This window comes from Leopardus geoffroyi, chromosome A3 (assembly GCF_018350155.1).
Source record: "Leopardus geoffroyi isolate Oge1 chromosome A3, O.geoffroyi_Oge1_pat1.0, whole genome shotgun sequence".
Classification (NCBI taxonomy): Eukaryota; Metazoa; Chordata; class Mammalia; order Carnivora; family Felidae; genus Leopardus; species Leopardus geoffroyi.
The window spans coordinates 45180686-45206026 of NC_059336.1; the positions used below are offsets into that span (position 1 = coordinate 45180686).

The following is a 25341-nucleotide window of genomic DNA, read 5'->3' on the forward strand; positions in this document are numbered from 1 at the left end:
CGAGGAGTTTTGAGTTCACTTTGCTGCAAGTTGCCTTTCATAACTTTATCCTGGCTTACCTTGACATCTGGTGTTTACTCCAAACTGAGATTTCAGGGAAGGGTGGTTGGAGGCCAAGGGCGGCTCCTAGAGACAGATGGGCAGAACGTCTGCTTTGGCATCATCCACAGCATGGACAGCAGTGGTCCGAGTAGGCGCCACTGACCTGCAGGTGGGCAGAGCCTGCCAGCTCAGCCCTGCCGTTGGCATCAGGCAGAGGAGATCAAAGCTGGCAGTGGTCACAGTAAGGGCACCCTCCCTCTGAAGTACTGTCACCCAAAAGGGATGAGTGACCATAGGGCTTTTTAGAAGCAAGCATGAATGGTACAGTGCACACATGTCTCTAATGGACTTGCTTGTGAAGAGAAGGCCACTGCACATTGGAGTTTCTAGCAGTCAGAGCTTAATGTATCATCGTGTATATCCTCACAGGAAAAACAAAAACAATAAACAAAACTTTCAGTTTTTCTCCCTTCGTATGAGATAATTGAAGACACCTTTGTGGTGGAAAGTAACCTCTGTCACCTGGAGGATTGATAGCAGTCAATAATCAATGGCTTTTCATGGTTCAAGTAAAGAAAGTTCGCTGAATCTATTTTTCCAGAAAACACACACTCACAAAGATGCATTTGAATGCTCCCACAAATTCATATTTGAGAATGGTGTTTAACAAATCTGACTAGTTATTTGAAAGAAACTCAAAGGAAGGAGAAGACATTTCCACAATATGTCCTTGCTCGGTTGTGGTTCATAATTGTGAACTTTTGTGAATTGTCACAACCCGGGATGAATGATGGGAATATAACAGGTTGTAGAATTGGAGAACGTTACATCTTTGTTCCTAATGGCAAAACATGTTTTTTCTCATTTTCATCAGAATGTGTGATCCATGCCATTTGAAATCAAATTCCAAACACAATGAGCCATTAGTGTAATAGCTCATTACTAACAGCAGTCTTATAAATAATACATTCTTATCATGCACATGCAGCTCGCCGTGAAGCCAGCAAAAGGTATTTTAGGCCATCGAAGTTTCGTTGCGCCAGCGTGGCTGTAGATTAGAAGGACATCTCCATGTGAACCAAGATGGATGCCAATTTTCCCTGCCGAGAGTGAGGCTGGCCGTCTCTTTCTGCACATATGGTAGATGGATTGGTTAATCAGCGTCTGCTGAGTCTTGGGCCTAAAATTACAGAGAAGCCAGACAACTGTGGCTACGCAGCCTTTGTTCATGAGTGCAAACAAGACAAACAATCACTTGTTATTTGGGAAAAAAATTAAAATGTTTATTTTGGACTTTTATTAAAGTGTCGATGGCTTTATAAGACAGCTGTGTAAATCCAGCCTTGTACAGCTAGTATCATTGTGGGGGGGGGGCCTCTAAAGAAAGGAGTATGCATGGAAAAATTAATTTTTAAGAATTTCTCTTGTATTTCAGCATTAGGGAGAAAACAAAGGCAGTCACATTTATTTTTCAAACACATGTTTGAAAACAAATGACTTTCAACTAGAAGACACATTTGAGAACAAATAGTTTAATGCCTAATTTTTTCTGTGCGTCATGTAGAAGACTGAGCATTGTTGTAGCTTAATTTTGTGCTTCAGTAGGTTAAAATATTAACCCTTTTCTCTGACTGACATTTATGGGAAGATGCTACATTCTTGGGACTAGGGAATGCCTATGATGAGTTCTTCTGCTTCCTGCCTGGAATGGTTGTCTCAAGAAATACAGCCTAAGTGCTTGAAGGGTAGGACCTAATAATGCTGGTTTCTACAAGACCTGTCAGTCTCATCAGTCAACCAGAATTTGCTTAAAACCCACGTTATAGTTAATAGAAGGAGTTATTTATGTACAATTTAGTTTTCTCTTTTTTCTAATTTTATTGAGATATAATTGATACATAACATTGTATAAGTTTAAGACGTAAAACATGGCGATTCGATATATATATATGTTTATGTATGTGTGTGTATATATATATATATATATATATATAAAACACAATAATTATCATAGAAGGATTAGTTAAGTAAAGAACTATGCATTCTCTCTTGTTTTCTTTTGAAATTTTAAATGCTTTTCTTGCAGGGAAGTATGACATTCAGAATTATTGAAGGGACCTCGTAAAGAATTTCAGTCACATATATCTGTCAATGCAGACTGTGATAGAATTAAATTTCTTTAATTTGTATCAGTACCAATAATAGGTACAGATCAGCTAATTACTCATTAGGAAATAACTTGTTTTCTCAGGGCACCTGGGTGGCTCAGTCGGTTAAGGGGCTGACTTCTGCTCAGGTCATGATCTCGCAGTTAGTTTGTGGGTTTGAGCCCTGTATTGGGCTCTGTGCTGACAACTCAAAGCCTGGAGCCTGCTTTGGATTCCGTGCCTCCCTCTCTCTCTGCCCCTCCCCTACTCGTGCTGTCTCTCTCTCAAAAACTGAATAAACATTTTAAAGAATTTTATAAAAAGGAGATAACTTGTTTTCTCCACTCATAACACTTCTAATGCCAAATATGTAGGGTTTTGCTTACACCAACCAATTTTTCATCTCCCTAGATACTGAGTGGGTGTCCTATAATTCAATTCTGACATTATGTGGAGTTGGTGTGGACCTCACGGGGTAAGGTCTCAGGCCCGCAAGACTGCCTCCACTTCAGATGCCAGTCACAAGTCCTGGGGTGTCACCTGGACTTCTAACTGTCTGGCTATTAATTAGGGGTTCCCACACCCCCTTCCTTGGGGTCAGTAATTTGCTAGAATGGCTCAAAGAACTCAGGGAAAGACTTTACTTACTATTTCCAGTTTGTTATAAAGGATACAGCTCAGGAACAGCCAGATGGAAGAGACGCATACAGCAAGGTGGAGGGGAAAGAGCCCTGAGTTTCTATGTCATCTCTGGGCATGTCAACTCCCAGCACTTCCATGTGTTCACCAGCCCAGAAACTCCTGATTCCCACTGTGTAGGAGTTTTTATGGCGGTTCCCTTAATGATTGATTATATATACCATTGGCCATTGGTGACTGAACTCAATCTGGAGCCACTGTCCCCTCTCCAGAGGTCAGAGGGTGGGGCTGAAAGTTCCAACCCTGTAATCAATCACATACTTGTTTTTTCTGACAATCAGCTCCTGGTCTCCAGGAGTCACCTCATTAGCATAAACAGGTATTACTGAAAGGAGCTTATTAGGAAAAACAAAAGACCCTTCTCTCAGGAAATTACAAGTGTTTTAGGGGCTTTGTGCCAGGAACCAGGGATGAAGACCAAATATGTATTTCTTGTTATACCACATTGTCACACTTATCTTCCCATCTGTATACTCCTTATCAGAGGTCTAAAATCATGAGACCAAGGTTCAGAACTAATTATCTGTTAGGATGCTAGGAGGTGATGTATTTGCAAATCAGACCCACACGGTGAACCAGTGTTGCAAGTTTACCTCACTTAAACATCCCTACCAAACCTCTGGCCTCGAGTCTCCTCCCCATGAGACCATCCAGCCAAATAAATGAATATATTCAAGAAAATCAAAGTTCCAGTCTGATAAAGAGTAGGTGACCATGAACATCTCTAAATCAAGGGTCAATTGGATGGACACTGGAACAATGGCTAATCTTACCAAGACTGTGCATTGTGGAGGGGAAGAAAGTGGACAGGAAGGCTGGGCTTGCAGTGGCATAATAAAAAGGATATGGGGCAGGTTGGGGGCACTCCCTGGGCAAAGAGGGTACATGTTCTTTCCCTCAAGAACTCTAGCAACTTCCTGAAGTTACGTATCCATTCTATGATTGTCCACAGTGGTCATTCATTGGACGTTTTTTGGAGCACGTTGTGGGGGCCATGCATTGTTCTAGACACTAGAGCTTCTAAAGAAAGATACTTCTCGCTTCCTTAAATATTTCAAAGTGCCTGCCAAGTTACCGACTGTCCCGACATGCTGTGGGCATGGCAGTTTCATGATGAGAATTCATTTGCAGTCTGATAGAGTAATGAGATGTTTTGGATGTTTCAGGTGGAAGGTGTAGCTGTCGGGTTCATGAGTGTGTGCTCAAGAGTGAACATGCAGCTTCTGCATGAGTGCTTTGACTTGGGGCCCTTCCATGGACTCTGCATTCCACATCCTGATGATGTTCTGCAACCACCTCCAGAGCTAAGCACTGAAGGAAGTGAAGGTACAGTGGCTACACAGGAACGGGTCAGGAATTAAATCCATGCCTTCTACACAACTGTGCCTTTTGATGAGTGATGGGACTAGATGGCTTCTTTGATATCTCCTTTTCCAGTCCCCTTTAGGGTATGGTTCCCATGGTTAATGAAATCCAGTGCACATATCTGTGAGCACAGATGGATGGTCGGAAGTGCACAGGTATAGTTTGACATGATGGCCCTATAGCTTAAGGTTCCCTAAATTCAGAATGTTCGTTGTGAAATGATTGGTAGTATTTCAGCATTTTACACACACACACACACACACACACACACACACACACCAAAATATAATGTTTTTTTCAAGTCAATAACTTGAGAAGTTCCATATGCTTTTAAGTTTTAATCCCACCCATCAGTGCTTTTGTGTTTGTGTCTTTGACAAACTATTATATATTATGGGTCTATTGCAAGTAGTCATTTTTAACTTGCTTAAATTATTTCTAGCCATATGATTTAATTTTTTTAACGTTTATTTATTTTTGAGACAGAGAGAAACAGAGCATGAGTGGGGGAGGGGCAGAGAGAGAGACACAGAATCTGAAGCAGGCTCCAGGCTCTGAGCTATCAGCACAGAGCCCGGCGCGGGGCTTGAACTCACAGATAGCAAGATCATGACATGAGCCAAAGTCAGACGCTTAACCGACTGGGCCACTTGGGCGCCCCAAGCCATATGATTTAAAATGATTTTAAAATATTGTTGTATCAAGTTCTTCACGAAGTAAAGTTAAATAATCTCAGACTTCGGTATTTTGTTGAGGTCTTGCTGCATCTTTGGGTATCTTTGCAGATAAAGTGTTTCCATTCTTAAATCAGATAGATGCAGAGTATGTTAATTCATTTCTCTAACCTGGGTTTCTTCCTTTGTAAAATAGGAATAATATTAATACTTTCCACATAGGTGAGTTGTGAAGTTTCACTGAGATTACTCATGTCAAGGCTTTACTCTGTCTTGAGCAGACTCAGTGCTCAGTAAATGTCGACCATCATTGTTAGTGATAGTTATTTCTTTGCAACTGGACTTTCACCTACTTGAGTCTTCCAAGATTAAAATCAGGGCATTTTGAATTGCTCTGCTTTGTCATGTCTGAAAGATGATACTAAGATTGTTTAAAAATAGGAAGAAGAACACACTGGGTGGTGGCAAAGGACTTGTCAGTGTACAACAATGGCAGTTGTCTCTCTGGCTGATCTTTTGCCCTCAATGGGAAACCAAGCACATAGATGTATGGAGCTTATCTGAATGTTCACACTCATTACAGAGAACTTACAGAGCCACAGATGGAGAGGTGTTTCCTCTTTGTACTGACAACAACACTCTTCCCAAAAGAAAGATTTGAGGCCATTATTTTTTAATAGTGAAGGCTGGCTTGCCTGTGCTTCTCAGCAAAGAGATACTGGAGTGTTCTGATGAACTTTGCTGCATGAGACAATGCTGAACCATAAGTTGTCTGTCACTTTCAAGTGCATAAATTCTTCTCAAAGGCAGCATTAAATAGGCTTTATAGCTCCATTTTTTCATTTATAAAATGGAGATATAAGTAGTATCTAACCTAAAAAGTTGTTGGGAGGATTAAATGTTAGAATCTACATTATGTGCTTAGCTCAGTGCCAAGCAGAGTAAATCCTCAAAAAAATTTGTTGTTTTTATGTCTGCCTGTGACTATTATTGTTATAAAAAACAGGTTAAAAAGATAAAGTCCTTTCCAGTGTTTTCCTGAATAGCCCTGAGGCTACCGATATTCTATACATAGAATGAATGAAAAATTCTTATTTTAGAAACTTTATGGGGAGAACAAAATTTAAAATTTAGGCTGAACCCCAGACTTTATTTTTTAAAATATTTATTTATTTTTGACAGAGAGAGAGAGAGAGAGAGAGAGACAAAAAGCGTGAGTGGGGGAGGGGCAGAGAGAGAGGGAGACGCAGAATCTAAAGCAGGCTCCAGGGTCTGAGCTGTCAGCACAGAGCTGGATGCAGGGTTTGACCCCACAAACTGCAAGATCATGACCTCTGCCGAAGTCAGACGCTTAACCGACTGAGCCACCCAGGTGCCCCAAACCCTGGGCTTTAAAACATACACCATAAAGCCCACAGAGAGATGGAAGCTAAAGGAAGTCCTACTCCTCTCTACCACCTTTAATATTTTTACTTAAATTTGTTTATCTAAAAGAAATAGGAAAACTTCTCTTGTTATCTTCTGCACCTTGTTTATTTTTGAAAATTCAGCTTTATGTTCACTGATACAAAGATGATTATGAAATTGTCATCAGGGAGCATTATTATAGGCTTCCAAATAACTCAGGGATGGATTCACAAATCATCAGCAGCTTATTATATGTAAGAAAAGAGTCATCAACACATTTTGCTGCCATCATCCTTCAACAACAACAAAGAATGAGGCTCCAGAGAAAATTCTAAATGTGCTGTGATCTATAGTGTTCATTGTTTTCCTGATGAAAGTCTCAAGTTAAAAGAAATATAATTTCTCTAAAATATGAACTAAAATTCTTGTTTCAAATGAGCACACATCATTGTGCCTTATATGTCGTATTTTGTTTAGTACTTTTTACTTTTCAAAGGATTGTCAAATATATTATCTCATTTTATCCCCATAACTTGACATAGGAGACTAGGACGGGTGACAGTGTTTCTTTTTTATACCTGTCCAAGCTCATGCAAGGTTTTAAAGCTCATCAGGGGCAGATGGACCCAGAACCCAGCCCTAGCGCACTCTCCTTGGCAAGGTGTCTTTTTATCTTGGATGGTTTTGACTGTAAACTCCAATGGTGTGTCTACAACACTGGATACATGATCAGTTTTCTTCACTTTAACACATTATGTAATGAGTTATCACTTTAATGAGTTCTCAGTGGCCCATCCATTTACCTCAGAGGGGTGTGTGTGTGTGTGTGTGTGTGTGTGCGTGCATGTGTGTGTGATTATGCTCTGGACAACTTCCATGTGCTGCAATCTTCACCTGTGTGTCTGTAGGATTTGCCAGAACTGTGGGAGGCCACTCTGCCCCATGCAAGAGGCAGGCTGGAAGTGCCAGGAAATTAGCACTCCTGGAGCAGCTTCTGCTTCCCTGTCTTACATCCCTACCCCCTGTACCTCTTTTCTCATTCAACTTCCAAGTAAATAATTATACTGGAATCCTTGACTCAAGGTCTGCTTCTGAGGGAATCCACACCAGGACGCTGCTTGTCTAGTGTTTTCCCACCAGCTGTGGAAACATTTATTTTTATACAACTGCCAGGAGTTGGGTTATAAATACCCCAGTTCTCTCATTTCTCAGGTGGGATAACTCTGAGACGTTAGTTTTATACTGTTTCCCAGAGTTGTTCCATGGGATTCAGTTCCAGCATTCCACAGTGGTAATCTGTGTAATGACATGTGTTTACTAACTGCCTTTTCTTCCCTTTCTCTCTTCCTTACCACCCTACTGGTGCTTCCTGGAATCACCTCCCCAAATAAAGCACTTGTTCTCAAATCCTTGACCCAAGGTCTACTCTTTCCCCACCAGCTGTGAAACTTGCAGTATCACACCAACCTCAACCCTTCTCAGCAGATTAATGTCAAGTCTCAACATTCTTAAGTTAGTATAGTGGCCCTCCCTGTTTAGAGGCTTACATACATTATAATCAGCCTCCCAGTCCTTACTTCAGCGGTATCACAAGTTTCTGTTGGTTCTGAAAAGTTTAACCATGCACATTCGATTTGCATTTTACTTGAATAGCTTGTATATATGTCCATTTCTCAGCTGCTCATTTTGCTTGTATAACCTATTACACGTACTTGTAAATTTTGGTTTTTATGTACTAAACCTTGGGACTAAACTGGGACCATAGGAACAAAGTCTAAGGATGCAGATTTTCTCCCAATATGAGGAAACTCTAGTAAAAGTTTGTTTGTTTACTGAAAATCATAGTTTAGGAGTAGCAAGCTCCCCCAATATTGGACGCATTCATAAAGAAACAGTCATAGGTGTTTACAAACAGGTTTTCTTCTTGTGTGAGAAACTGTACTAAATGAAATTTAAGATTCCCCCCAAATGCTAATAAGACTCTCTGAAAGCTTAGTGAACATGCATTAGGACATTGTATATGCCTGATAGCTTACATGTATTTTCTTTCAGTAACAATAAAATGGCTCAAAACAATATTATTTTCCAGTTGGCCCCACCACTGGCCCTGCCCAGCATTTGAAAATCAAGCTGTGTCTTTTATTCACTGCATCATTACAGTAAAAACTTTGGATCAGAATTGAGGTGGCAGTCTTCTTGGTGACGCATAAAGCAAAATAGGGCACAGCCTGCATTTCCACAGCTGTGTTGGCATTGCCACATTTACTAGTTAAAATTTTAAAAAAATAAATAAATAAGCAGAAGGCCAAACTTTTGTTTGTCATGTAGGCTGGTGTGACCTGGGGAGCAGGAGTCTCTGTTTTGAAAGAACCCTTATGAGAGACGCCCGGCTGGCTCAAGTGGAAGGGCATGTGACTCTTGATCTCAGTGTTGTTAAGTTTGAGCTCCACCTTGGGTGTATAGATTGCTTTTAAAAAATGAAATTTTGAAAAAAAATGAAAGAACCCTTGCGAGGTTCAGATCTGTGAATCTCATTATGCACCCAGGGCCCACTGGACCAAATCTCTGTGGAACTGATATGCTCTTGGCAGGGAGAAACTTAGTTGTATATAGCAGATTTGTGGCCTTTCAAAAGAATAATCTGTGTAGCCCCTTGTAACCAAACTACCCAGCAAGAGTGTTGCCTACTTTATATTTAAAAGGCCCTCCAAGGGGCGCCTGGGTGGCGCAGTTGGTTAAGCGTCCGACTTCAGCCAGGTCACGATCTCGCGGTCCGTGAGTTCGAGCCCCACGTCGGGCTCTGGGCTGATGGCTCAGAGCCTGGAGCCTGTTTCCGATTCTGTGTCTCCCTCTCTCTCTGCCCCTCCCCCATTCATGCTCTGTCTCTCTCTGTCCAAAAAATAAATAAACGTTGAAAAAAAAAATTTAAAAGGCCCTTCAAAATATGTTTTTCATAACATCTGCATATAAAACATAGCAATGTTGTCTTAAGTTTTTTGTTGTTGCTATTAAGTAGGCTCCATGCCTAGCATAGAGCTCAATGCTGAGCTTGAACTCATGACCCTGAGATCAAGAGTCAGATGCTTAGCTGACTAAGCCACCCAGGCACCTCACCTTTTAAATGTTTTAAAAATATTTAGGAAATGTTTCTTTATGTCTTTTAAAAAATATTTTTTAAATAATTTATTTATTTTGAGAGAGAGCATACACGTGTGCACACAAGTGGGGGAAGGGCAGAGAGAAGATGATACAGAATCCCAAGCAGGCTCTGGGCCATCAGTGCACAGCCTGATGCTGGGCTTGAACTCACAAACCATGAGATCATGACCTGAGCCGAGATCAAGAATTGAACATTTAGCTGACTATACCATTCAGGCATCCCTGTTTCTTTATGTCTTATTTAAATTTCTTTTCATTAGACTTACCTGAGATTCTCTCTATAGGAGGAGGAAATACCTGAAACCAGTTTCCAGTGCCAAAGCTAAGAAACAATGGCTAAATCAAATCTTCATGGTGTATCAAATAGCCTTTTAGCTTCTCTTCCTAATGTTCCATTTCATATGCTTGGGTTGCCTTCTATTTTACTTTATTTTTCTTTTAACATGGATTCCAAAAATGGATGAAACACTTATGTTTAGAGCATAGCAGTATTCCTGCCAAAATATTTGCATTATATATTTCAGAACAGTATTTAAACACCCAATACATTCTGTAGTTATTTAGTGACCCACTAGGACTGTCTTAGTTTGCTGGGGCTGTCCTAACAAAGTACCACAGACTGGGGATCTTAAACATTAGAAATTAATTTTCTCACAGTTCTGGAAACTAGAAGTCCAACCAAGATCAAGACGTAGGCAAGGTTAGTTTCTTCTATGACCTGTCTCCTTGGCTTGTAGATGCTGTGTCTTTTCCCCATGTCTCTACATGTTCATCCCTTTGTCCCTGTTTGTGTCCCAATTTTCTTATAAGGACTCCAGTCATGTTGGATTAGGGCCCACCTATAGGACCTCATTTTACTTTAACTATCTCTTTAAAGACACTATCTTCAAATATAGTCACATTCTGAGGTACTGGGGGTGAATACTAAAGTATATGAAATTTGTGGGGACACAATTCAGCCATAACACTTAGGGTCCTGTGTTAATAGTTCCCTGGAGCCAAGTCTATAAGGCCAAGTCCCCGGCCAAGACTATAAGCTATGGCAATAATGCAGATAATGGCAGCAAAGTCTGTTCTACTTGATGCTCATACAAAGCTTGATATACCAATTCATATTTATCACAACTGAATTTTGTCTTTTTTTAACCACTTAATATGTGTTTGATATATGAAGGTAACAAAATTACATTTTTTCAAAGCTTTAGACACTCTTACCAACTTTGGTTTTCTACAGTTAACCATGTGAGTTCTGATGCTTTGATAGAGATGTTGATAATACAGATATATAATAGCAGACTTATGCCCAGCTCATGTGATTATCTCCAAGGTTGACAGCATATACTCTTACAGGGGTTCTTAAGGTGGAGCCCCTAGACTGGTAACACACCAGGAAGAAGATGATCCAAACTTGAAGCCCAGTTTTATTGTCAGGAACACTGACTTAAAAGTCTTGCTTGGTGGGGCGCCTGGGTGGCGCAGTCGGTTAAGCGTCCGACTTCAGCCAGGTCACGATCTCGCGGTCCGTGAGTTCAAGCCCCGCGTCAGGCTCTGGGCTGATGGCTCAGAGCCTGGAGCCTGTTTCCGATTCTGTGTCTCCCTCTCTCTCTGCCCCTCCCCCGTTCATGCTCTGTCTCTCTCTGTCCCAAAAATAAATAAACGTTGAAAAAAAAAAAAAATTAAAAAAAAAAAAAAAAAAAAAAAGTCTTGCTTGGCAAGCCTTTTGATTACAGCTGACCCTTGAATGACATGGTGGTTAGGGGCTCTGTCTGCTCCTCCAGGGAAAACTTTTGATTCTCCAGAAATGTAGCTACTAGTACCTTACTGTTGACCAGAAGCCTTTCCAATCACATAAACAGTCAATAAACACATAGTTTGTATGTTGTGTGTATTATATACCACATTCTTACAATAAAGTAAGCAGGAGAAAACAAAGTATTAAAATCGTAAGGAAGAGGGGCACCAGGTGGCTCAATCATTTGAGTGTCCTACTTTGGCTCATATCAGATCTCGCAGTTCGTGAGTTTAAGCCCTGCATCAGACTCTGTGCTGTCAGCTCAGAGCCTAGAGCCTGCTTCAGATTCTGTGTCTCCCTCTCTCTCTGCCCCTTCCCTGCTTACACTACGATTGTCTTTCTCTCTTTCAAAAATAAATAAACATTAAAATAAATAAATAAATGTAAGGAAGAGAAAATATATTTATAAGCACTGTGCAGTATTCATATATATATATGAACCATGTATACATAGACCCATGCAATTCAAACCCCCTGTTGTTCAAGGGTCAACTGTACTTAACAAAATCTGTTGCTGATTTTTCATCTTAATTCAAATACTGGTTTCTGTGTCCTTTTGAATGCCTTTAGAAACAGCAGCAACAAATGATGGCACCCAGTTAAGAATGTTATTTTGCAGAGAGCAAGATGACTGGGCACTGCATTCATACCCTCCTCTTCAGCACTGGGAAGGACTTGTATTATGACTGGCATGCTCACCGCCAGTCAGATTCATTTCATGATGGTGGAAATGCAAACACATTTTCATATAGGGCCTTGCGGTCTTTGAAAGAAAAGTGGCTTTATTTATGTTCGTTATGATCATTATGTGCTGGGATTATTTTCTCAGTAGGTGATGTCTGTTTTGCCCATATTTATGATGCAGGGGAGAAGGCATTTAATGAATTTCAAGAGTGTATTTGACTGTAAAACACATCTCTGTTAGTATATTCACATGTAAATAGCCCTTTTATTTGTTCTCTTTGGTGACCTTTTTTCTTTCGGGGGTAGATCACAGTTTGTTGTTGTTTGCCATTTCCAAATGGGAGGATGAATGATAATAATGAAAGATTATGCAAAAAAATCCACGTTTAAAATAATGTTGATATGCCACTTGTGTTGCAGGATAATTATAGTAATTTGGCTATTACACTATATGGAGTCAGGAGTTAGTTGCTAGAAAACACGGTGATAGGGGTGATTCAGGGGATTTTCATCCCAACAGGCTGTTTGATCCTGCTGACTTTTCTCTTGAAAATCAATTGCTTGCGGTGAATACTCTGAATTCCCCCTTGATTAAATTGGCTGCCGGTGGGCTGCACCCATTGCACTGGGGTCACTGTGAGTTCTGTGTCTATTTACACAGGGTTTTTGACGACTCTTAAAGTATCATGGACCAAATTTAATCTGAGCAAAGCAACTAAGGAAGCAATTACTAAAAATCACAGTCTTTGCCCATGACAACAAACAAAGGAAAATGTACTAATTCTAAACCCAATGCGAAGACAGTTATTTTGCTACTGGTTTGCAAGCCTTTTCTCCACCGCATATTGCTGTGGCTTTGGTGTTTTCAGGAATACATAGCTAGCTTAGTGGAAAACCTGAAACAGTCCTTCTGGAAGCTGACTCCCACTTGAGGTTTATCTTTGACAATGTTCCATTTCCCCCTCAAAGATGGTAGTAAATTCAGATTTTCTATTTCTTTTGAATCAACTTTAGGAGATTAGATTTTTCTAGAAAAGCATCATTTCATATACAAAGATTTAAAAATTATTGGAATACAGTTATGTATATATATATTCAGTGTGTATGTACATATATATATATACACACATACATATATACTATTAAAAATGATTAAAGAAGACAAAGTTTATTTGACACTTCATGAAGTGGATTGTCCCCTTTTGGAGAACTGTAAAATAGGGCAGAAGGTTTTATAGAATAAACAGTAAAGAACAAGGAAAAGAAAAACAAAATAGATCTGATGGGCTGGGGCCACACAGTTAGCCTTGTTTGGGGCGAGAAGGGCCACAGTTGGTTTGGCTTTTGGGGACTGATTGACTGCATATACTGCCTCTGTGGTCAAGTGGAACACTTAACAGGAACACGAAGGTTATATAAGTTTCAGTTAGCTAGCTGATGGGGCACCTCAGGCAGGAGCAATTCCATCTTGGGCCTAGAAAATTTTATATGTATATGTGTGTGTGTGTATAGACATATACTTATACAATATTCTATATTATATATAATAATTATTATTAAATTATAAATAACTTATTTATATTTACTTGGTTTTGTTTCTATAATACATCTAACTCTATGTGGAAAAAGACTTCTTTTTCTTATTGAGTGCTTATTTCATTCTTGAAATATTTTAGAGAAAAGAAAAACATAAATCACAAAACTATGCAAAAAGTATTATTTATAGTAAATATGAGAAAATATTCAGCTTCCCTAAAACTGAAAGGCACGTTAAAACCCAAGATCTGTTTCTCCCCCTTTTTGTGTACTTAGTTATAGGTATGTATTGTAATTAAGATGCTTCGTCCTGGGCAAGGACTTTGGTAACTAGCACTATGAGTTTCTGACAGACATGAAGGTTAGCTGATACAATACAGTGTAGAAATGCTTTCTATTCTTTGATTTCAGCTGTAGCAAGTCTGAAGAAATAACCCTAAATCTGTAAGGAGATACGTATTCAGTACTATTCACTAAGCTTAATCATAATACTAAAAAGGAACACATAAAATGATATATAAATCAATAAATTAAAAGAAAAAAAAAACAAATCTCCCACAAGAGAGAGATGGCTAAACTTGTGGCTATCCATGGGATGCCTGTGCAGCAACATTTTAAAAGGTTACAAAGAGTGAAGAGAATGGTTATGATATAATTTACTGTGAAAAAAATCAATGCAAAACGAATAGAACTGTGAGTAAAACTACCTAAGAGACATGTGCTATGAAGAGCACTTGGAGGTAACGAATTAAAACAACGAAATTAATGGAGTCACAGAAATAACACTAGGGCAATGCTTTTATTTCCCCCCTCTATTTTTTAAAACGGAAAAACAATCTTAAATTTACATAGAAGTTGCAGGTACTTTTTTTCTTCCTGAACTATCTGAAAATAAGATGCTGACGTCCTATGGAGCCACTTGTGAATATTTTAGTGTGTGTTTCCTACAGAGGGACAGTCTCCTTTACAAACCTAAACATCCATCAGTATCAAAGAATTCCTTGAATATGTTACCTCCACAGGAGGTAATCCTGTGGTCACGAACCTCATTCAGGTTTCTTCATCTGTCCCAGTAATACCCTTTACAGTGGAAAGATCCAGTCCAGAATGACGAACTGCATTTAGTTGCCCTGTTATCTTTCATTTTAGGACAGTTCCTCCGTCTTTCCTTGAATACGATGTCCTTTTGAAGATGATAGGCCCATGCTTCTGTAGTTTTTCCTTGAATTTGTGTTTGTCTGATGTCTCCTCCCAATGAGATTCAAGTTCTGCACTCTTGGCAGGACTATCAGAGAAGGGACTGGGTTCTCATTGCATCCATTCTGGTATTACACACTTTCAGTCTGTCCCATTACTGATGATGTGTGGTCACTTTGATCACTTGATTAAAGTGACTCTTGTAGGTAAAAAATTAAAATTATTTTAGCTTATTCCAGTCAGTGCAGAGATCTATAATAATTTCTCCATTCCTGACCTTTATATTGATTCTGTCCTGATTCTCACTTGGAATCTACAGCTTCACTGATGCTATTTTAACCCCCTCATAGACTTTTAGCTTCACTCTGCCCAGCTTCCCAGCAGGCATCTGCCATTGCTGCAGATGTCTCCTTGGGTAGATAACGCTCCGGGTTTCCCAGTGAGTCGGTCCTGTGCACTGTCTGTCTTTAGCCTCCAGTAATGGCTACTATGTTGTCCATTGCAGGGAAATTGTTACTGACTCTGCTTGTAACCAAACTAGACTTCACCCAGGTGGGCACTACTGTCACCTCTAACTAGGACACTTGAGATCTACATGGATCCAGCTTCCACGTGCCCAGTCTGGAGCTTCACCTGTAATTTCTTCTCTACTGTACCTGGTTATAGTTCCTTCTTCCCCTTTGCTTTTTTGCCCTCTCCTTAAAAAAAAAAAAAAGAATCTTGGGGCATCTGGGTGGCTCAGTCCATTAAGCATCTGACTCTTGGTTTCAGCTAAGATCATGATCTCACAGTTAGGGGGATCAAGCCCCATGTCATGCTCTGCACTGACAGCATGGAGACTGATTGGAATTCTGTTTCCCTCTCTCTCTGCCCCTCCCCTACTTGCACGTGTGTGCTCTCTCTCTCTCTCTCTCAAATAAAGTTAAAAAAATTAGCTTCTTTTGTTTGATTGATCTTTTCAAAGAGCTAGCTCTTAGATTTATCTACCAAGTCTGTGGCCTTCTTTTTGAATTTATTTCAAAAAATTTATTTGCTTTTATTTCTATGACCTTTTTCTTAAAATTTTTTGGATTTGTTTTGATGTTCCTATTCTAGTTGCTTGATTAATTTGTTTATTTTTCTTGTTTGATATAAAAAGTATTTGTTGAGAAGAAAAACTTTTTCTCTACCAACTGAAGTTTGAGTGGTCAGGGACCTGCAAATTTATTGACAATTGACAGGTTGACCGGAGAAAAGTTTATTTTGCATGCAGAAATGCTCTATAGCCAGATATATCGAATAGCCAGATATAAAGATGTGTATACCAATTTAACAGCGGGGAAAGGGTTAGGGTTTCAATGGGAAAATATGGAAGGTTCTACTGGTTTTTTAATGCTAATCAGATTGTACCATTGAACTAGCCATTGATAGAATCATACTGCAACATGTAGGCTTTGTAATTGAAGTCAATGAAAGAGTCATTGATGGTGATAATATCCACTTTGCCAGAGTTGAAAAGAGCTCTGGCAACCAGGCACCCAAAATGGCTGAGAAATCTGTTTTCTCTAATCTTCACCATTGTGTCTTAGGAGTGCTGCTGGCATTGCAGAAAAAGATGCATCTTTTTGACTTGGGAGAAGTAGAGAGCCTGCTTTGCTAGAATTTTATAAGAAAGTTAGACCTTTAAGTGCTTCTTGAGGCTAGAATGCCAAGCCAAGAAGTCACCACCACGTTTCAGTTGAAGTACCTATAGATTTGGGTGAATTTCTTTCTTCCTGAAGAATATCCAAAATATCTTTTCTTACTCACCTGTAATGCTGGAAACTTTATAATCCAGGTGCCAAATACCTAAGAGGGCTTTATGAGCATTAGCTCTGTAAAATCAACCTTATTTCCTTAAAACTGTCTCGTTGTATTTGATTCTATACATGTCATTCTTAAATATGACATTTCAGTCAAAGCCTTGGTCATATAACCAATGTTTCCAATTATGTCTTGTTTACAAAGAGGAAAGATTCTTATTGAACCTTTGAAAATAACTGTATTGCCATGAAAATTAGAATATTCAATAAGTTAACAAATTCTAGAGGGATGAGGGAGGGAGAAAAAGATAAATGTTTTCAAAGATATAATCTACTACATTTTGTAAGTTAAAAATAGCTTAAGAAGGAAAAATAAAGGGGCACCTGGGTGGCTCAGTCAATTAAGCATGCAACTCTTGATTTCACCTCAGGTGATGGTCTCACCTGATCAAGGTAAGATCGAGCCCCACATAGGGCTCTGCGCTGAGCATGGAGCCTGCTTGGGATTCTCCCTCTCCCTGTCTCTCTCTGCCTTTCTCTCTCTCTCTCTCTCTCTCTCTGTCTCTCTCTCTCTCAAAATAAATAAATAAACATTTTAAAAACAGAAGCAAAAATAAAGTGGTTCCTTAAATCCAGGAGCAATATTTTAAACAAATGATGTAATTATCCTTCATTAATTCATTTAGTACCACGTAATTAATTTTTGTTCTGCTTGATCTTGGATTAGCAGTTTCATGAACCCATCAGTTTGCCCATTGGAGATTTGTGACTTCTTGTTCAGTCCACTGGTATGGTCTCAATGTTACTTTGTCAATGCTACCAGAAGCCTACGCTCTAGGATCCCTTGCATAGTCCCTTTTCCATGGGTCTTTGAGACAGTTTCTCTTGTTGAAGACACACGTTCTGGCTTGTAGCTGAATGCAAGAGCTTCCATGGAAGCATCAGGGCAACCAATTCCTGTCTGTGGAAGGCAAAAGACTTAACTGGCTGTGGCTGAAGATCTTATGAACGTTTGTTATGAAATTAATACAGTTGACAAGGAAATGTTGTTGTTTCTGTGGCACACTGCATTTGCAAGTAATAACTGGAATGTTGATAACATTATATTATTGTCGTGTCTAATATCAGGCAAAGCAGTACCAGGACACATATGGACAGTGAGGACATTGACAAATTTCTAGGACCTTCATATAATCCCTGAAATATTTGTATTAATAACATTCACCCACACAAATATAACCTAGGGAAAGTTAAACATCTCTTCTTATTTGACAGTTCTTCTTATGCAGTTCAATGTATTTAATGAATTTTAGATATCTCTCATTTTACAGGGAAAAGAACAAATCCTTAGAGATTTTCCAGGGACCCCCTGGGAAGTCAGTTAAGGATCACGATTTTACTTAGGATTTTATTTTGGGAAGGCAAAATACCAAAAGTTGTCAAATATCTTAAAAGGTTTGAACATCTGATTTTAATAGGATCACAGATTACTCTGAAAAAATACTTAATTATCTATTTAATCAAAGTAACCATAAAGAACTCAGAAGTTAAACTACAGGAAGTAACATAGTCGTAACAAACAAACAAACAAATAAACAAACTTACCTTAAAACATTTTGAAACCAGTTTCTCTGTGGGGCACCTGGCTGGCTCAGTCCCTGGAGCTTTGCACTCTTGATCTCAGTGTTGTGGGTTTAAGCCCTACATTGAGTACAGAGATTACTTAAAAAATTCTTTAAAAAAAAAAAAATTAAAAACATAGCTTATCTGATTTCTCACATAAACTTGAGAGCTCAAAAATAATAACTTGAGGGGTCATTGGGTGGCTCAGTTGGTTAAGTGTCTAACTCTTGATTTCAGCTCAGGTCATGATCACATGGTTGTGAGATCAAGCCCTGCATGGAGCCTGTTTAAGATTCTCTCCCTCCCTCTCCCTTTGCCCCTTCTGTGCTTGTGTGAGCACGTACTCTCTCTCTTCCTCTATAAATAAATAAATAAATAAATAAATAAATAAATAAATAAATATCAAACCAAGAAATACTTTTTAAAAATAATAATTTCAGATCTTGAATGGGATTGATTTGAATCATAGATCAGTGTAGGGTGAATTGACATCTTTACAATGTATTGAGCCGTCTAATCTACGAATATGCTATATTCCTCAATTTATTTATGTCCTCTTTCCACAATGTTTTATACTTGTTGCAACAGATTTTTTTTCACATCTGTTATTAGATTTATTCCTAGGTGTTTGATATTTTCACACTTTTGGAAATTTTATCTTTAAAAATTTTTGCTTTCAAATTATTTATTGCTGTTATATAGAAATGCAGCTGGTTTTGGATATTGACCTTATATCCAATGATCTTTCTACACTGATTTATTAATTCTATGATCTGCAGATTTTTTTGGACTTTCTCTGCATAATGTAAATTTTTATTTTTTATTTTCAAATCCTTATTCTTTTTATTTCTTTTTCATGTACTAGCTAATACCTTGGGTAGAAATGGTGTTGCAGGCATCCTTTTGTTGTTCTTAATATTAAATGGAAAGTTCTGAATACATTACCAGTAAGGATGACTTTGTGAATACCCATGAACGGTATAAGGAAGTCTCTGTATTTATAGTTTGCTAAGAAATTTATCAATAATGGTTGTTGTTTTTTTAAAATTGAATTTAATTCTATAAAATGCTTTTTTTCTGTACTTGCTGAGATGATCATATGATTCTTCATTATTCTGTTAATGAGGTGAATTACATTGATTAATTTTTGTATGTTAACTATTTTGTTAATAATATATTTTTCTTTATAGGCAGTACTGGATTCTTTGCTAATGTTTTGTGGAGGATTTTTGCAGCTACATTCATGAGTGAAATTGGTCTGTAATTTTCCCTTCTTGAAACATCTTTGCCAGACTTTGGAAATGAGGTTCTGTTGGCCTCATAAAGCAATTTGAGGAGTATTCTTCCTTCTTCTATTTTTGGAAGTTTATGCAAGGATAGAGATGTTTATTCTTTAAATGTTTTATAGAATTTACCAGGGAAGCTGTCTGAACCTGGTGGACTTTTTGGAGGAAGGTTTTTGATTGCAATTTCAAATAAATTATAGTAGAACTATTCTTCTTTGTCTCTTTGGTTAAGTTTGTAATTTTTTATAAGAATTTGTACACTTCTTTACATTTCCAAATGCATTAGGATAAAGTTGAAGGCATTCTTCATTTTTTTCTATTATGCTTTTACTGTTCATAAGCTCTGTAGCAATGTTGCCTTTTTCAAAATTCCTGACCTTGGTTATTTGTATTTTCTCTCTTGAATAGTCTTGCTAGTGGCTTATCAATTTTTTTAGTCTTTTCAAAGGACCAATTATTAGCTTGTTTGGTGCTCCCTATTTTATGTTTGTTACTTATTTTATTTTTGCTCTTTTATTATTTCCTCCTTTTTATTTTTAGGCTTAATTTTTTTTTTAACTTATTTTTGAGACAGAGAGAGACAGAGCACGAACAGGGGAGGGGCATAGAGAGAGGGAGACACAGAATCCAAAGCAGGCTCCAGGCTCTGAGCTGTCAGCACAGAGCCCAATGCGGGGCTTGAACTCACGGACTGACCTGAGCTGAACTCATGACCTGAGCTGAAGTCGGACCGACTGAGCCACCCAGGCGCCCCTAGGCTTAATTTGATGTTTGTTTTCCTATATCTTAAGATGGATTCTTAGCTCATTGATTTTCAGTTTTCTTCCTTTTTTCTATGAGTTTTTAAACTAGAAATATTATTCTCTGCCTGGAATTAGCTGCAACTCACAAGTTATGTAATATATTCATTATCAATATTTTTTTTTAAGTTTATTCATTTTGGAGAAGAGAGAGAGACAGGCAGACAGACAGAACATGTGGGGAGGGGCAAAGGGAAAGAATCTGAAGCAGGCTCCACACTGTCAATACAGGGCCCTACATGGGGCTTGAACTCACGGTTCAAGCTGTGAGGTCAATGATCTGAGCTGAAATCAAGAGTCAGACACTTAACTGACTGAGCCAGTCAGGTGCCCCTCGTTATCAATATTTTTGAAATTTCACTTCATTTATTCTTTGGCCCATAAATTATTTAAAAGAATATTTATTCTCAAACATATGGGGATATCTGTTATGTATGTATGTATGTATGTATGTATGTATTTAATGCTTATTTATTTATTTTGAGAGAGAGAGAGAACACAAGTGTGGGGAAGGGGTAGAGAAAGGGTGAGAGAGAGAATCCCAAGCAGGCTCCACACCATCAGTGCAGAGCCTGACACAGGGCTCCATCCCATGAACCATGACCATGACCTGAGCTGAAATCAAGAGTCGGATGCATAACTGACTGAGCCACCCAGGCACCCCGAACAGTCTTATTTTTGAAGGGGTTGTATGTTGGCCCTAATCATTTCTGGAGAGTGACCTATCTCCCTTTGTTTTTCTTTTTTGTAGTGTCTTTCTTTTGGGTCTTCTTTCACTTCCTAAACAGGGGTGGTTTAGGTCCAGTTACCCGTATTGATTGAAGGCCTTTGGAAGATTTTTAAAATGTGAGTTCCACTGGTTCTTCTTCTTTTAAGCTTCTAAATCCTTCCATGAATAATTTGCTTTGGTGCACAAACACATCGACTGGAATATCCAAGGGGCTTCCCTCTCGGTTTATCATGGAGATGAATCCAAATCCCATTTGCACATTGAACCACTTACAGTGGCCAGTTCCGTGCAAAACCTGGGATTCCTCCTCTACCTGCTCTGGCAGCTTCCCAGGCCCTTCACCACCACCTTTGTCTGCCCTGCCTTCGGCCATGTTGCCCATGGGTCCTTTGCTCCAAACTTGTGGGATGAAAACTTTCCCTTTGGAATGGAGTGATCTTCTGGATCAATCTAACATCTTGATTTTGTGTGATCACAAATTTAGCTTGCATGGTCTAATGTGCTTTCCCTCTTTTTCTGTTATGTATTTATTTTATTTTATTGTGTTAAGAACACTTAACATGAAAACTACCTTCTTAAATTTTTTAAGTGTTCAATGCAGTTTTGTTAACTGTAGCCACAGTGTTGTTCAGCAGATCTCTTGCATGTATTCATCTTGGATAACTGAAACTTTATACCTGTTGAATAGCAGCCAACCGGCTCCCCCCCCCCCCCCATTATCCTCTCCTCCCAGCCCCTGGCTTCACCATTCTGCTCTATGCTTCTATGAGTAGAACTGTTTTAGGTACCTCATATAAGTGCAATCATGCAGTATTTGTCCTTCTGTGACTGGCTTATTTCACTTGACATAACGTCCTCAAGGTTCATCCATGTTGTTAACATATTGCAGGATTTCCTTCTTTTTCAAGGTTGAATAATTTTCCATTGTATGTATATACCACATTTTCTTTATCCATTTGGGATGTTCTAGTTATCTTTTTATTACTGTGTGTTAGTTTAATTGCATTGAAGTCACAGAACCTACTCTGATCTTAATCTTTTAAACTTTGTTGAACATATGGTCAATTTTTGAAAATGTTCCTTGGGTCCATGAAAAGACTATCCTGTAGTTGTTAGATGCAGGGTTCTATATGAATCAGTCACGTTTGATAATGTTGTCAAATATTTTATCCTTATTGACTTCATCACTTATTTGATCAATTAATGAGATGTGTCTTAAAATCCCCTGCTTTGATTGTGGACATACTGATTTCTCCTCAGAGTCTAACATTTTTCATTATGTATATTGAATCTGTGTTATTAGGTGCATAATTTTTAAATTATATCTTCTTTGAATTAAAAAAAATCAGTTATAGGGGCGCCTGGGTGGCGCAGTCGGTTAAGCGTCCGACTGCAGCCAGGTCACGATCTCGCGGTCCGTGAGTTCGAGCCCCGCGTCAGGCTCTGGGCTGACGGCTCAGAGCCTGGAGCCTGTTTCCGATTCTGTGTCTCCCTCTCTCTCTGCCCCTCCCCCGTTCATGCTCTGTCTCTCTCTGTCCCAAAAAAAAAAAAAAAAAATCAGTTATAACGTGTCCTCTTCATCTCTAGTGATATTATTTTGCCTTAGAATTACTTTTTTGTTTTTTCTTTTTTTAAGAGACAGAGAGAGAGAAAGAGAGAGAGCACTTGAGTGGGGGAGGGGGCAAAGGGAGAGAGAAGATGAACATTAAGCACGCTCCATGCTCAGTGCGGAGCCTGACATGGGCCTCAATCCTATGGCCCTGGGATCATGACCTGAGCCGAAATCAAGAGCCGGACACTTAACCAAATGAGCCACTCAGGTGCCCCTAAAGTCTACTTTTTCTGATTTTAATATGGCCATACCTGCTTTCTTTGATTCATATTTGCATACCGTATCTTTTTTCCATCCTTTTATTTTCGTTCTTCCTATTTCATTACATTTTAGATGTGCCCTTTATACACAGCATAGAGTTTAAGTGTTATTTTTTTAATGTTTATTTTTGAGACAGAGAGAACATGAACAGGGGAGGGGCAGAGAGGGGGGAGGGGCAGAGGATCCAAAATAGGCTCCATGCTGACAGCAGTGAGCCCAATTCAGAGCTCAAACTCACAAACTGCACAATCATGACCTGAGCCGAAGTCAGACACTCAAACGACTGAGCCACCCAGGTGCCCCAAGTGTTCTTTTTTTTTTTTAATTTTTTAAATTTTTATTTATTTTTGAGAGAGACAGACAGAGAACAAGCAGGGAAAGTGCACAGAGAGAGACACAGAATCTGAAGGGAGCTCCAGGCTCTAAGATGACAGCACAGAGCCTGACATGGGGCTCGAACTTACAAACTGTGAGATCATGACCTGAGCTGAAGTTGGACACTTAACCGACTGAGCCACCCAGGTATAATAATCTAGAGTGGCAACTGTTATCTTTTAATTTGAATATTTAGTCCATTTATATTTAATGTTCTTATGGATTTATATCTAACACCTTACTTAATAGATGTCACCTGTATTTTTATGTTTCATTACTAGTACTATTTATTTATGTCTTTTCCTTTCTTAATCTCACCAGTGTCAATTTAATTAGTATTTTCAAAGAACCAGCTTCAGGATTTGGTTAATTCTCTCTATTATCTTTCATGGTTACATCAATAACCCATTACCACACTGGTGCTGCCAGCAAACAGCTACCAAACCACAGTGGCATACCACAATAAGGATGTTTTGCTGATACAACTGGGGTTATTTAGGCAGCTTTCTTGATCTTGGCTGGGTCTTCTCACATGACTTAGGGTTGGTTGCCTATTGGCTGATCTAGGCTGGCCTTGGCTCTGCTCTATGTGCCTCTCATCCTTTCAGCGGGCTAGATTGGGCAAGTTCTTATGGTGACCACAAAGGTGCAGGAGACCAGGTGGAAACACACAAAGCCTCTTGAGGTCTAGGCTTTGAACTAATACACATTATTTTATCTAAAGCAGATCACACAGCTGACCCCAGAATCAGAGGGAGAGGAAATTACATAGCAAGGGCCTAAATACAGGGAGGGTAAAAAACCAGCATCATCATTTCAACCCTTATTCCCACAAAAAAGAATAATGCTAATGATTTTGATCATGACCTCTTTCTCCTCTTCTATTGGAGACACAAACTCCAATTTAGCCTGGAGGAGGCTAAAACCTATGGTCTCATCTCAAGACAATGACATGGGAAGGGTGCCTGGGTAGCTCAGTCAGTTAAGCATCCCGCTTCAGCTCAGGTCATGATCTCACGGGTCCGTGAGTTTGAGCCCTGCGTCTGACTCTGTGCTGACAGCTCAGAGGTTGGAGCCTGCTTCAGATTCTGTCTCCCTCTCTCTCTGCCTCTCCCCTGCTCACAGGCTGTCTCTCTCACTCTCAAAAATGAATAAATGTTAAAAAAGTTAAAAAAAAAAAAAGACAATGATATGGGGATTACCAGGGAATTAAGCTCAAGTTCGTAATATTGTATGGTGTGGAGTCTGCACTGCAGTCCAGTTGGGAAAAGTTTCCTTGAAAAGTAAGAAAAAAGTCCTTTCTTTTCCTTTAATGCAGCCTGCCTAGTGTTTTTCTTTGTATCATTGTGAACTTTATCATCAGCCTCTTGCTGTTCATTCAGCCATTCAGTAAACACTGAGTACTTCCCATATAGTAGACATTAGGAACCTAGTCTATAGTCTAGTACATGGTGAGTCTAGTACTGTCTAATGGCAGGATAAATATGCAGGACAAATTAATTTACAAAAAGTGAAGTGTTTTGAAGGCTAGAAAATTGTGGTGGGACTGTAGCAGAATTACACCTAAGTCATCTTGAGAGCATCAGCATAGAATTCACACACAAAAAGCTTTTGAGTCAAAACTTCAAAAACTAATTGGAGCTTTCTAGGTGAATAAGCAGAAAGATTTTCCTAGTAGAGGGAACAAAATGTACAAAATAAGGAGGTATTAGAAACCATGGCTTATTAGGGGAAAGTACAATTTCAGTGTTTCTAGAGCTTTAAGTGAGGCAGTGACAGGAGATGGAGCAGGACAGAAGATTGAGGGAAGACAAGGTTTTACATGCCTTGCAAAGGAGATTAGATTGTATCTATTCACAACATACCTGAAGCTGATCCATGAGGAATTTTCAACTAGAAAGAAACCCATGGTCAACTTCTGGTTCACAGGAAGACTTTCCAAGGGTCACTGGAGTGTCCAGGAAAGAGATGAGGAGGGACTGAACCAGAACATTGATTATGGATGAAGCCTGGGACATATTTTGGAGAATTAATTGAATTTGATGTTTTACTACATATGGAGAGGGAAGGTTATGGAAAAGGGAAAAATCAAGGATGACTGCAGAAACTGGGTAGATGGTGGAACCACTTTGCAATATCGGAATAGTAAGAGTGAATTAATTATTTGATGG

General features: G+C 39.0%; 1 protein-coding gene across 4 annotated transcripts in view; it reads left to right on the forward strand.

Annotated features, from left to right (window-relative positions):
• CFAP61 (cilia and flagella associated protein 61) overlaps positions 1 to 25341 on the forward strand; it is a 283106-nt gene that overhangs the window by 51685 nt on the left and 206080 nt on the right. For all 4 annotated transcript variants that reach the window (XM_045445447.1, XM_045445448.1, XM_045445449.1 and 1 more), the window contains exon 8: positions 4055 to 4214. In XM_045445447.1, the coding sequence (XP_045301403.1) occupies positions 4055 to 4214 (160 nt within the window). The remainder of the gene's footprint in view (positions 1 to 4054; positions 4215 to 25341) is intronic.